The following is a 13365-nucleotide window of genomic DNA, read 5'->3' as shown; positions in this document are numbered from 1 at the left end:
ACCAAGTAACTCATAACTGTGTGTAACTCCAGTGCTAGGGGCTCTTATGCCCTATTCTGACCTCTGCAAGGCACACATGACACATGACACACCCTACAAAGACACAGTAATAAAGTTTTTTAAAAAATCTTTATAAAGATAATAGATTGAATAATTTTATCTATGTAGAATGTATTTATAGAGTAATTTGATCATGCTTATACCCCTTCCTCTTAGCATCTCTCACCAATCCCTTTCCTGCTAAATTTTTCCTTTTTATTAATTTTTTGGGGATTTTCGAGACAGGGTTTCTCTGTATTGCTTTGGAGCCTTTCCTGGAACTAGCTCTGTAGACCAGGCTGGCCTCGAACTCACAGATATTCTCTTGCCTCTGCCTCCCAAGTGCTGGGATTAAAGTCATGTGGCACCAATGCCTGGCTCTTTTTATTAATTTTCTAAAGACAGCATAAAAGGCAACTTCACTCTGCTATTTTCATACATAAGTCCTTCTCTGGCTGCCCACCCCGTGTCTCCTGCCCTTCTCTTAGTCATTTCTTCCCTCCTTCCAAATATTTTCCATTACTTTTTCATATCACATGAATTCCATTATCCCTTCCCTTCCTCTAAGGTCCCCTTTTCTGCTCTCATGCTCTTCTCCCTAGACCCCCTTCCCACATACACATTTACGTATAGGTTCCATAGGTGTGAGAAAAATGTGGCATTTGTCTTCCTGAATTGGGTTTATTTGGTTTAATATTATCATTTTGAGGTCAGAAGAAACCTGGAAGAAATCTGTTCTCTCTTCCAGCTCTGTGAGTCAAAGGAACTAAACTCAGGTTGCCTTAGCAGTATACATGCAAGATTATAAGCCGTTGATAAAGACTATTAAATATTAATATTTAATAACATTAAATGTTTCCAATAAAACCCCCCTGGACAACTATGAGAAATAATGTTTGTGAAAGGAAAATTAACATTTACTTAACCACCGTTTTGAAAATGAAGATTATTATTTGCTGATGCTTTTAGGTCATTTACTTTTCAACTAAATTACTTTTAATTTAAAACTCAAATATGATAAACAGTAAACCTGGTTAAACCACTATTAACAGTCCTTTACATGGTCAAAGTTAATACTTCATAATACACAGCTCAGTTATCTCAACTTTATGCGTTAATTATAAAAGCTATACTCTCTTACACTCTCACACTTTTAGAATATTCCCATATCTTCCTTGCTCACGAGTTCTAAATAATGTCTTTCTCTTCTGTGGTTGATTCCTTTGCAGATACTATTGTTCAGTTCTGTTCTTCTCTCTCCCTGTCTCTGTGCGTATGTGAAGGAAGGGGCGGGGATATAAATGACTAAATAAGAAAATGTAAATGGTCACATGTGGGTTGAGGCTGTCCCCACTCTATCTTAGTTCCATGATAATGTGAAAATTTAGAACTCACTCACTAACTGTAAAATCACTTATATAACATTTTTACAGGATTACTGACTTTTAATGTAGCACAGACTTTGCTGTCTAGCACTTTCAAGTGTTAAAAGTCTATTCTACTCAAGGATGGTCCATGATAGTGTCAAGACAAGTGACTTACCATGAATTGTTATGTAATCTATGTAATCTTGGCAGTATAGTTCCTAGAAATTCTTTTTTATGCAGGAAGAAAATGTTCTAGTTGTTCACATGGCTCATATTCACTTACCAATATGGGATATTAATAGAGTATGAAAAAAACCCACAAAACAAAACAAAATCATGGTTATGGTGCAGAACGGCTGCTATGTTTAGCCTTACAAAATTATGAGAGCTGATACTCTCAGGGTTCTCACATATCACATAAAGTTGTTATTTGGAAGCCTCCTGCTAACAGAGCAGAACACAGTGGTTAGAACAAATGTCTTGAAATATGTCATGGGGTAGAATAGTCAGGAATGTAACACCCATCCCCCATATCTGCCAGTCAATTTCCTCCTAAAATGTTTGCTTGCTATGGTGTAGATGTGTCTCAGGACTAACAACTCATCTGTGAGAAGACATTAGAAATACAGAATTTCCAAGGAAATAGACAAAAGCCTTGGAAAAATAGAAATTAACTGATTTTATAGTTTCAATGTTTCCTTAATTGAAATGACTGTCTATTATTTATTACTTCATTTGTTGGTTTTGCAGAAAATAAAGTGAAGTTACTGAATTTGGTCTGCTGCAGTAAAAAATATATAATTGTATTTGTGTGGATTTGCTCAGGCAAGTGAACCAGTGGCAAACTGGAAGGGAAATGAAACACAATGAAGGGAGGATAATACTGAATGTAATTCATTATTTGATTTTCACAAGAACTAATCTATTTCCTGTTCTTCTCTGTCTCTTTGTATTGTTTCTCTTTCTACTAGAATTACTTTAAACATTTCATTCATTTATTTAATTTTTACTATTTTTGAGGTGAATTTTCACTACACCACCCAGGCAGTCCTTGAACTCCTGGCTTCACATCATCAGTCAGCCTCCTAAGTACTGGGATTTTAGGTGTGTGCTAACACAGCTGGTACTCACTGCCTTTTTAAGTTTCTGAATAACATCTTATTTTCAATGAGCATGTATTGTTAAAAAAGAAAGAAGGAAAGAAAGAAAACCTTAAAGAAATGATCAAGTAGCTATGTGATAATGTCCAGCCATTTGAAATCTCTTTCTCTGATGCCTAAAGGAAACAGAACAATATAGCCCGAACAACTCCTTTTTTCATGGCTCTTTTTTTTTTTTTTTGTACAAAGTTTTGTTCCAGTGACAGGAGGTGGGAAAACTATTAGCTCATGTGCATCAGATTGTGGAACATGTGCAAATATTAGTTAGCAGTTTTAAACATTTGAGAATGTGCCAGAAATATATAAATATATGTGTATATATTTATATATTTAAGATGCCACTGCCTACACAGTTCGCACTTGCAGAGTGAGTGAGACCTGGCTGAATTGGGTAATGTCTGCACCAGAGGCTTTTGCTCCACACAGTGACAAAGGGATTGTTCTTTATACTTTAACCTCTTGATGGCTCGGTATAAGCCTTAGGTCACATTCTTTTTCTGTGATAAGTTGAAGAAGAACGGAGCCTGGGGAAAACATTAGTCATGCTGGAGCTGAACTGCAAAGTGTCATTGCTGGTCATGAGAAGATGTAAAATTAAGGAAGGGACAGAATTAGAGTCCATAGTGATCCATAAGCTAACAGTGCTCACCAGGCCAAGCCAGAGAACTGTCTGCTAACCAGCTAAACTATTCAGGTGTTTGCGAGTGTTTATGTCGGACTTTTGTCTGGTTGTTTGAGTAGAAATCTAGAGCATTCCTTTGAATCTACCAAGCCCCATTCAAGGTGTGAGACTTTATACTAGTGCTGACAATCCAACATCAAGAACACTTCTATGAAGTTTTGCACAAGCCCAAAGCCTAAAAAGAACCACAAAATAGTGAAACAAATCACTCAGAAGTCCAAGTAGTGGAGTTGGGGTGAGATTCATCATGCTGGGGTAGCTGGGAGTAGAGGGTAGGGATGTTTTCAATTTAAGATGGTCACTGAGTTGTTTTTACTGGACAATTATGCATTCCAAGTCAAATAAAATTGCACAGTGGGATGAACCAGCATAATTTATTCAGGGAATGACAAACATGTACTTTACTTTTGGATGTCTATTCTAGACAGCAAACTGCAGTTGCTCTCCATTAGGCTGGATCAGGAAGGGCATGTGTCATATGCTATCCTAAAGACTGTGTGTGTTCTTGAAAATATCTGTTTAACATAGAAGTGGATTGGCTTCTTGAGAATGTGGGAAAGATGGATACCATTTGCAAGGCCACTTGTGGTACCTAGAGGAGAAAGGGATACATTTCTACAGCAGTCATTCCAAGTCTTAGTGAGTGTATGGAGAATGGATTAGCAATTAAGAAAATTAAGAATGATCAAAAGCAGGTTTGAAAAGGCAAAAAGTGAAATTAAATAGGCACATCACTTCAATCATTCTGCTGTAATACTTAATCTGAGAGCCAGTCTCAAATATTCATAGTGCCCCTCCCTCTCCAACTATTTGAGCACCCATTGGTCCTAGTTTCTGCCAATATTTAACTATTTTGTTCTATTTATGGAGAGATTTTCTCCGGCTTCCAGCACACTCTGTTAGCTTGCTCAACATCCTGAATACCTTCACACCTTCTTAGGAGCAGCATTTAGCCTTCTGTTTAATCTGCTGAATATAAACCCAATTTGCTTCCTACTTGGTAGGATGGTAACTGGTAAATGTCACAGAAGCATTAGGGCTCAATTATCCAGGTGCTGACCATTTATTTGATAACACTTTCCTGCTCTCTAACCTCATTTGGAATTTACATTGACTTCTAACTCTCTCTCTCTCTCTCTCTCTCTCTCTCTCTCTCTCTCTCTCTCTCTCTCTCTCTGTGTGTGTGTGTGTGTGTGTGTGTGTGTGTGTGTGTGTGTGTCTGTGTTGGGGTTGTGTGCCCAAGAGCTCAGGTGCCTGTGGAGGCCAGAAGAAGTTGTTGGATTCCCTGGAGCTGAAGTTACAGTTGGTTGTGAGCTGGGGTGTGATGTGGGTACTGGGAGCCAAACGGGTCCTCTAGAAGGGCAGTAAGCACTTTCAGCTGCTGAGCCATCTCTCTAGTCCCACACTGTAGTCAACTTTGAGATAAGGAAGTCAAACTAAAACACAGTACAACCTAAAGAAAACTCTATATGATGAACAAAACACCCTAGGAGGGTATAAGAGATATTCACACAGTCATTCTGTTTGAGATAAAACTTTCAGAGTACCTAGAACTGAAGCAGTTATCAGTGAGCTTAGAAATTACAAATACATTAGTGAGAAAAAGAATGGACATGAAATTCTTGATTGGAATGTACCCGAAGTTTAAGCAATGTTCCCACTGACATTTCAAGCCTGTGTTCTGCCACTGAGTAGCACTCACAACCTCTACTCACTGTCATTTTTACAAGACGATGAAGGAACACCGAGCTCGAGAGGAATAATCTTCCCCAAGGAAAAGCACACCAATTGGTTATCCAATACCAAATGGTCAGCCCTGAACAGACATGCAGGTTATACTACACACACACACACACACACACACACACACACACACACACACACACACTCGCATACACACACAGAAAAAGAGGTCATGAATTTGAACAAGAGTAATGGGGATATTAAGGAGAGGCTAGAGACAGTAAAGACAGGGAGGGAAATGATACAATTATATTACAATCTCAACCCCCCCCAAACATTAAAAATAGAATTGATTGATCGCAGCACACCAGAATCTCCAGTTTCTTAGCATGTCCTACAATCCACAAAGCACAGAACAAAATGAGTTAGTAGAGATGAGTGACCACTGTGGCCCCACTGGCTTTGAGATGCACAGTGTGGCTTCAGCAGGGGACTTACATTTGCCTTCTTCATTCCTACAGAGAACTTTGGTGTCATCTGTGTTTTGAATAACTTCAAGCGATTCTCCAGGCTTTATCTGCAGATCTCTAGCTCCCCACTTTTTAGAAGTTATGGAGGAAGCAACTTTCGTTGAATAGAGAACTCGAATTTCACCATCATACTGAAAAAATAAATTAAAATTACTGCTTTGTATTCTTACAGCAATTCATTTATTGACATTTTTATTAAGACTTTTTCTGGTCATTTCTGTGGGGGTTATATCTTGTTATGTTAATTAATAGAGGAAGGAATGTGTTAATTATGAACGGAACTGTTCCTTGGACAGGGGACCCTGGACTGGACTGACTTGGAGGAAACAAGATAAGCATTTGTGTGCATGCATTTGTGTCTTTCTGCCTTGTGACTGCAGATACAATGAAACCAGTCCCATTAAGCTCCTGCCTCTGTGACTTCTCCATGGCAGACTATAGTGAAGAACTGAGCCAAAAGAAGTGCCTTGTCCTTCAAGATTCTTTATCTGGAGATTTTATTATAGCCACAAGACAAGAACTAAGACAATTCATGTCCTCACCAACTTCACACAACAAATATTTATAGATTATCACTTTACCAAGGTCAAAGAACATCTAAATTTAAACAGTTATCACAGCATGGAGGATATTAGCATGCTTGCTTAATCTATTGTAGAATAAATTTATATTTACAATATATTTGGAACAAAGAAAAGTTATGACAGATACTGCTAATATAGTTAACCATACTTTAATGTATTTTGTCATTTTGAAATTTTTTGGAATTTCTTTCAATCAATACTTTGAACTCTGAATGGTATTAAATATTACATACCTTAAATTTTTTCCTGAGATCCTTTTCTTCTTTCTCCTGCTTTTTGAGCTTCTTGGGATCTTTTTCTTCTGTTTTTGCCTTTCCAACATTAATTCCTTGACTAGAGTAACAAAATACACATAAACCAACACTCTTAGAATTAGAAAAGAATAGATCATAAGAGAGGCTTAATTCATTGCTTTTGCTTGTTTGTTGTTTTGTTTTTTCGAGACAGGGTTTCTCTGTGTAGCCTCCCTTCCCTGTCTTGGACCTCCCTCTGTAGACTAGGCTGGCCTTGAACTCCCAAATGCCAGGATTAAAGGTATATGCCATCAGTGCCCATCCTGAGACTTAATTCTTTCTTCTTCTTTTTTAATATATTTACTTTTTTTCTTATTTAACATATTGATCCCAGTTCCCTCTTTCCCCCTCCCATCCCATTCCTCCCCCCCCCCCAACTCCACAGGGAGGGTAATGCCTTCCAGGAGGGATCATCAAAATCTATCAAGTCATTTGCAGTAGGGTCTAGGCCCTCCCCACTGCCTCTAGGCTAAGGGAATCCCTCCATGGGGAATGTGCTCCCAAAGTCCTTTCCTGCACCAGGGATACATCCTGGTTCCACTTCAGAGATCCCTTAGACTGCAGGCCTTCTAACAGACCCACATTCAGGATGTCTGAGTTGGTAAAATGCTGGTTTCTCAGCTTTCAGTCTGGGGGTCCATGAGCTCTCCCTTGTTCAGGTCAGCTGTTTCTGTGGGTTTCTGTAGCCTGATTTTGACCCCTTTTCGTATCATTCCTCCCTCTCTGCATTTGGATTCCAGGAGTTCGGCTCAGTGTTAAGCTATGCGTATCTTATCTGCTTCTGTTTCCATCAGCTACTAGATGAGGATAATATTTTCACATCTAATTAAAATGGAGCTATGAGGGAAGAGATGGGTTCAGTGGCAGAGCATTCACATACCACACCCTAGATTTGATTTCCAGCAGAGAAATAATATAGAAAAACAAATGGATACAGCATGAAATACAGCAAGTATTGGTTAATGAAAAACTTTATGTAAAATTACTATTTTTGATATAATTAGGGAACATCTTAAAGATAATAACTAGTAGTAAATAGTCAATCTTTACCTTGCCATTTCATTAAATTGCTCATTGCAAAATGAAAGTTCAATACAGACTAGGAAGAAGTGTGAATCCCTATAGAAGGGATAGACTAAAAGGGAGGTAGGTTTTTGTTTGTTTGTTTCGTACTAGAATAATTGCCAATAGTAAAAATTTGACAATGATACTAACTTTCATTTTGATTATCTAGAAAAAAATTGCTTGTGACTTCTTTAAAATGTTTGCTTCTATTTTTATTTTTAGTATTTATCTTGTTCACTGTGAATAGAATGAGGACCATTACCCGCTTTGGGTCTTGCATCATTCCCCAGGACCTCCTGCCTTTCATCATCTGGGCATTAGTGAAATTGCTGGCCCAAATTAGCTCTCTGGGATGATCAGAGCATGAATGAATGTTGAAAATGCCCCATAAGCTATTTCTGAAAATGACTTATTCCAAAATAGAATATTGTGTTTAAAATATAGAATAGTTTTAACTTCTGAAAATAAGCAATGAGTAAGAAAAAGAAAGGTCATCTCTGATCAAGTTTATTTTTTTATTTTCAAATTGATTTTATTTATTATTTGAGAATTTTGTACATGTATATAATGTACTTTGACCATATAATCCATTTCTTCCTCCTCCAGTTTCTCTCAGACTCTCCTGGCACATACTCTCTCAATTCATAAGCATTTGTAATTTAAAAAAGAAAAAAAAGAAATAAAATACCTCTAGATGGGTTACAGTGTGTTTAAAAATATATGTAGGATTGGGAAAGAAAAGAAAAAGGGTAGAAAAAGTTCTTAAAATGAATATTGTAATAAAAATTATAATAATCCACATAAAGATGGAGAAATACACAGAAAGTCTGGATACTCTATGTTATTGTGAGTCACTAATGCTAGTTCTGTCCTTTAACTAACCAAGTACACTATTTGTTTCACACATCTCTTTCTTGAATGCAGCCCTGGAGTTTTGTACACAGTTCATCTCACATAGCTATTGAAAATGAGCAGGTATTTTAGTACAATATATTCTTACTCAGAAGAATTTTAAAAGGGTGTTCCCTTTTGGCTAATTGATCTTAACTGCTTTTCATATACTTTTAACCTTAAAGTTAAATGAAGTCTCAGATTAACTGAAGTTATTGTTCACTGTTAATTTACAAGATAAATTTGCATAAAACTTTAGAGAATCCATCCAATGGGTTTATGAACAAAAAAGGACATACACGAAAGTCCTTCTAAGAAGCAAATTCTGTTATTTTTCCACAAAGAAAACCATTGGTGGGGGGCTGGGAATAAGAAGGATGAGGGGTGAGATAGAAAGGAAGTGTGTTCGAGGGGAACATAGTTGGAGAAAAGGGTAAAAATAAGAGAGAAGATGAATCATTGAAATTACTTGTGAACAGAATCTCGAGTATACATTCCCAGTAAATGAGTGAATACAGACAGACAGCTATGAGTCACCAGCAACCAGCAGAGATTAGTCAGAGAACTAGGGGCAGAACCAGTGTTTAGAGTCAGGAGAAAGGATGGGGAAGAGGAGAGGAGGGAGAGTTAGGATAACTTGCTAACAAACCCAGCTGTGAGGTGAGGGCTGTGATCAGAAATGAGCACAGCTTTGGCAAAGGAGGGCAGAGACCACATGACTGCACACAGCACACGTACACCAGGCTGGAGTTTTACTCCAGTTCAGTGTTGTTGAGCAGTCTCTTTGTCAACACTTCATCAGAATGAAAGCATTGCACTGACCTCATCTCTGCAGGTGGAGCAGGGAAGTCTGAGGCATCCACATCATCGTAAACTTCTTCTCCCGCATCTAATAAAAGATAGAATATCAAATATTGAAATGTTGCTAATTTAAGTTTTGATATGAACATTCAATGATGATATTAAAAACTTAAGACTGCTTCATAGACAGTAACAGATTTCTCAGGGACTGTATATATGTCTATTAAAGGCATTGTCTGCTTCTCAAAGGAAGGAAGGAAGGAAGGAAGGAAGGAAGGAAGGAAGGAAGGAAGAAAGGTTCTTACCTTCCTAGGTGTGAATATTCAATTTTTAACAATCAATAAGTAAACAAAGAAACAATGGAAGCCAGTGAATATGATTATTACTATCATTATTTGGCGGGGGGGGGGGGCAACCCTTGAATAGTGCTGTGACTATCAAATTTTGCAAGTGTAATCAATGAATGAAAGAATGATGGGACTTAAAAACTGTGAACCAAGAAATCAACTCTCTTGTCTATTGGCAGTAGGAAGTAGAAATTCTTACATGACATGGAGTGCTATGACATTCGTCCTATTGATATATCTCTGTTCGTTCGTATCAGTCTCCTATCTCTACTATCTATCTATCTATCTATCTATCCATCCATCCATCCATCTATCTATCTAGTTTTGTGTATCATCTATCATCCACCATCTTCTTTTAATGGATTCTTCCTTATTAATTTATACTCTATGGTGATAGTATGATTGTACTGCCTTCAAATGAAAATCTAATTTCTACAAATAATATATCTAAATATCAAGTGACAGGAAACAATAGGTAGAAAACTAGCCATGACTGGTATGGTAGACTGGATGAGAATGGCACCAATCCTAGCTTATGCAGTGCTGGGGATCAAACAGTGCTATCAACTGAGCCACACCTCCAGATTGACATTCTCCCTACTCTCCCTCCCTCCTTTCTTCCCTTCCTCCCTCCATCCCTCCCTCCCTCTCTCTCTCATCCTCTCTCCCTCCACCCCTCTCTCTCTCTATTTTGAGACAAGGTTTCACTGTATAGATTTGGTTGTCCTTGAACTTGTTCTTAGACCAGGTTGCCTGTCTCTGCTTCCCAAGTGCTGGGGTTAAAGGTGTGTGCCACCACCACCAGCTCTCTTACAAGAGTATTTATGAATTTAAGTAGGTAAACTCATTAAAAGCCCTTCAATATTTTTGGAGACAACATTTTATCTGATCCAGATAAACTTTTAAAGAATCTTGAAAAGATCTGTCTCAGGAGGGTTTTCAAAGAGACCATTGGAATTGTACAAAGAAGATAATGTTACCCCATTTTTTTCCCAAAGAGTTAAAAGAAAGAATATTTGCAAGTGTCTGGTTGTGTGTCTTTCACATACTTTTACACATTTATATGCATGAGTTGTGTATATTAAGCATTGGCTGAATGGGGTGGGGCCAGCTGACATTGGTGTCCATCACTTTCCTCTTATCTCTATGCCACGATGGCTTTCAGAGTAATACTTGGTTTGAATGAGAAGTACCTTATGGTCTCAGGCATTTGAATAATTGGTCCCCAGTTGTTGGTGCTGTTTGGGCAGACTTTTCAGGTGTGGCCTGGATGATGTTTGTCACTAGAGGTGGCTTTGAGAGTTGAAAATGCACCATTACCAGTTCATGCTCTGTTGATGCTTGAGGTTCAAGGTGTGAGCCCTCTGCTTCCTGCTCCTGCCACCATGCCCTCATCAAGGTGTATTATAGCAATAAAAAAGTAGCTAATAAGGAGGTTGGTTCCAAGGAGTGGGCTACTGCTATGACAGGCCTGACCATGCTGCTTTTGGGAGGAATATTATGTTGTTTTTATCCCAACAACAACAAAAAAGTATCTAACACATGAACCATTTTTATTTATATGATTCTGTTATTCTATTTTTGGGTTGTTGGAATCATACACGGTGAAATTGCTTGTACAATGTGACATATTTATTGTTTGCAGTCAGGTCTTAAAGCAGGCACTTTCCATGCTTAGTGACATTCCATGCTCCCCACTACCTTATATGTAAGAAATAATGTGTAAAATACACAATTAGTTTTTTATTACATACCCAGTTCTTTAGGAGGAGAAGGGAAACTGAAAAAAAAATGAGAATATAGTTAAAATCTGAGTAACATGAACCTTGAAATTAATTCTTTTACACGAGAGAGGTGTGAAAAGCAATATTCTAGAGGTGTGAAATAGGTTAATCTGTTGATTATTATACCTTTCTTATCCTCCATTTTCCACTGATTTCTAGCCATCAATTTGGAATTTATTTAGTTTTGAACTAGTTTTGTTGTTGAAAAATAGTCAAAAGTGAAGACAGTCTGTTTATGTCACCCAGTCACTAGAGCAATATTTCAGATTTGCTCTAAAGTTTGGGCTTATTATCACACCCAAGTATGATAAATGGACTCAGTATTTTGGAGCCTCATGCTATCCTTAGGTCTGGCCCAAACTGTTTATTGAATTGAGGACTGAAATTACAAAGTCAAAATCAACGGCAGTCATTGGCATATGACCACATTTCTCTGGTATGTACATATCTACACCAAACTGGAAAATGGTGAGTAAGAAAGGAATGTGCACTTAAACTGGATAGTGGGAGCTTATGGACAGGAGTGGGAGGGAACCAAGATTAGGTGGCATTTAGTTGTAGCAGAAAAGGACTTTGTTTTTATTATTTTCTGAACTATGACAACTACATACACACATGCACACACAGACACGCATACACACACACTCTCTCTTACACACACACACACACACACACACACACACACACACACACACACACACCTAAAAGATTCATGTATAGCACAGGAATGGCTGGTAAAAGTCCAAGATGAAGACATTTGCTCAAATAACCCCAATTCAGAATTTGGCAATGTGAAAACAAGGCAAAAAATGTCTCTTCCTTTACCCCCACGTAAAGATTATATTTGAGCAATGTTGCTCACCAGAAGACTTCCTGTTATGTGTACTCAAAATTGTAAATGTACAATTTATTGACTGCTATTCTGGTGCTCTATAAAAAAAGATCAAATTAGGAATGCTGGTGTGAAAACAACTGACAGTTAAATGTAATGAACACATTGAAAATGCAAAAGAGAAAGGCTCTTCTGAAAATGATTAATATCCTTCACATTTATATACATGGAATTTATGCTAAGGGGCTCTTTCGAGGCTGGATGGGGAGAGAAAGTTTATTCATTAGTTATATCGATAAATTTGAAATACTGACAATAAGTCTATATAGGTATATAATTAAGACACTTATAAAAATTTCAATATTACATTCAGAGAAAAATTCTAAATCATGTTCTATGTTTTAACAAATTAACTTTTAATAGAGAATAGTGAGTTTAAAAAGTAGTCAGAATAATGTAAAGTGTAGTAAAGTTTTTTATGGGCTTGTACAGATGAGAGAAATCCTACTAAGTAGTGTGTGTTCATGAATGACTGTGTGTGCGTGAGTATGTGAGTGTGTGCATATGTGTGTGTATATCTTTATGCAAGTTTGCAGGGAAAGTAAAGTGTATCTTAGAGTTACATGGTAATTTCGGAATAACTGGGGTCATCTGATATAATTGACACACACTATGAGATGACTGTAGGATTATTAATGGAAAAATGACAGTAAAGTGGTATCAGTTCATCAGGGTTTGCTTATTGGTTATAGGATATTAGTAGCATTCAATTAAATCAATATTAGTGTAGTTATTGTGCACTGAAGGTGGTCAGTTGACTCTTACGATGAACCTTCATTATTGTCTGAATCAGAGACTTTAGATTTCTCTCGAATACTTTTCTTTCTGTCATCTTTTCCCTTTAACATCTTCAAAATCCCCCAGGACCACGTGTTGGTCTTCTCTTCAACCTGCAGCATGGATCTTTGGAGCATCAAGCATTGATCAGAATGTAATTATCAGCAGACCATGAAGACATCGTGCGGAAATTCAGAGTTTAAATAATTACACTATGCTGACCAAGGAATAGGTCACCATAGCCAATAATATAGTGCTGCTAAGAACAAATTCTAGTGAGTGAATATTTCTTCCACCATGCTGCTCACTTTTTACTTATTTGGTAAGATTTGCTTAGGTTCCTAAAACATAAAGTTAGGTCAAGTCACTTAGAATGAAGTTTAAAATGTCTACTTGGTAGTAGTTATGATTAAAGTAAAACAAGTGCTTGATCTTAAATATTCTGTTTTAAAATAGAAAGAAAATTCATT

The 13365-nt window shown here is 37.4% G+C and overlaps 1 protein-coding gene across 3 annotated transcripts in view; it reads right to left on the bottom strand.

The window, feature by feature from the left end:
• Fyb1 (FYN binding protein 1) overlaps positions 1–13365 on the bottom strand; it is a 129062-nt gene that overhangs the window by 7172 nt on the left and 108525 nt on the right. For 2 of the 3 annotated variants that reach the window (XM_051182503.1, XM_051182505.1), the window contains exons 12-16: positions 12884–13021; positions 11197–11222; positions 9117–9183; positions 6279–6378; positions 5430–5592 (exon numbers count right to left, since the gene is read on the bottom strand). In XM_051182503.1, the coding sequence (XP_051038460.1) occupies positions 5430–5592; positions 6279–6378; positions 9117–9183; positions 11197–11222; positions 12884–13021 (494 nt within the window). The remainder of the gene's footprint in view (positions 1–5429; positions 5593–6278; positions 6379–9116; positions 9184–11196; positions 11223–12883; positions 13022–13365) is intronic. The other variant, XM_051182504.1, reaches the window with a different exon arrangement.

Source organism: Phodopus roborovskii, unplaced genomic scaffold (genome assembly GCF_943737965.1).
Source record: "Phodopus roborovskii unplaced genomic scaffold, PHOROB, whole genome shotgun sequence".
Classification (NCBI taxonomy): Eukaryota; Metazoa; Chordata; class Mammalia; order Rodentia; family Cricetidae; genus Phodopus; species Phodopus roborovskii.
Note: the sequence above shows the minus strand (reverse complement) of the source record. Positions and strands in the feature narration are given on the sequence as shown.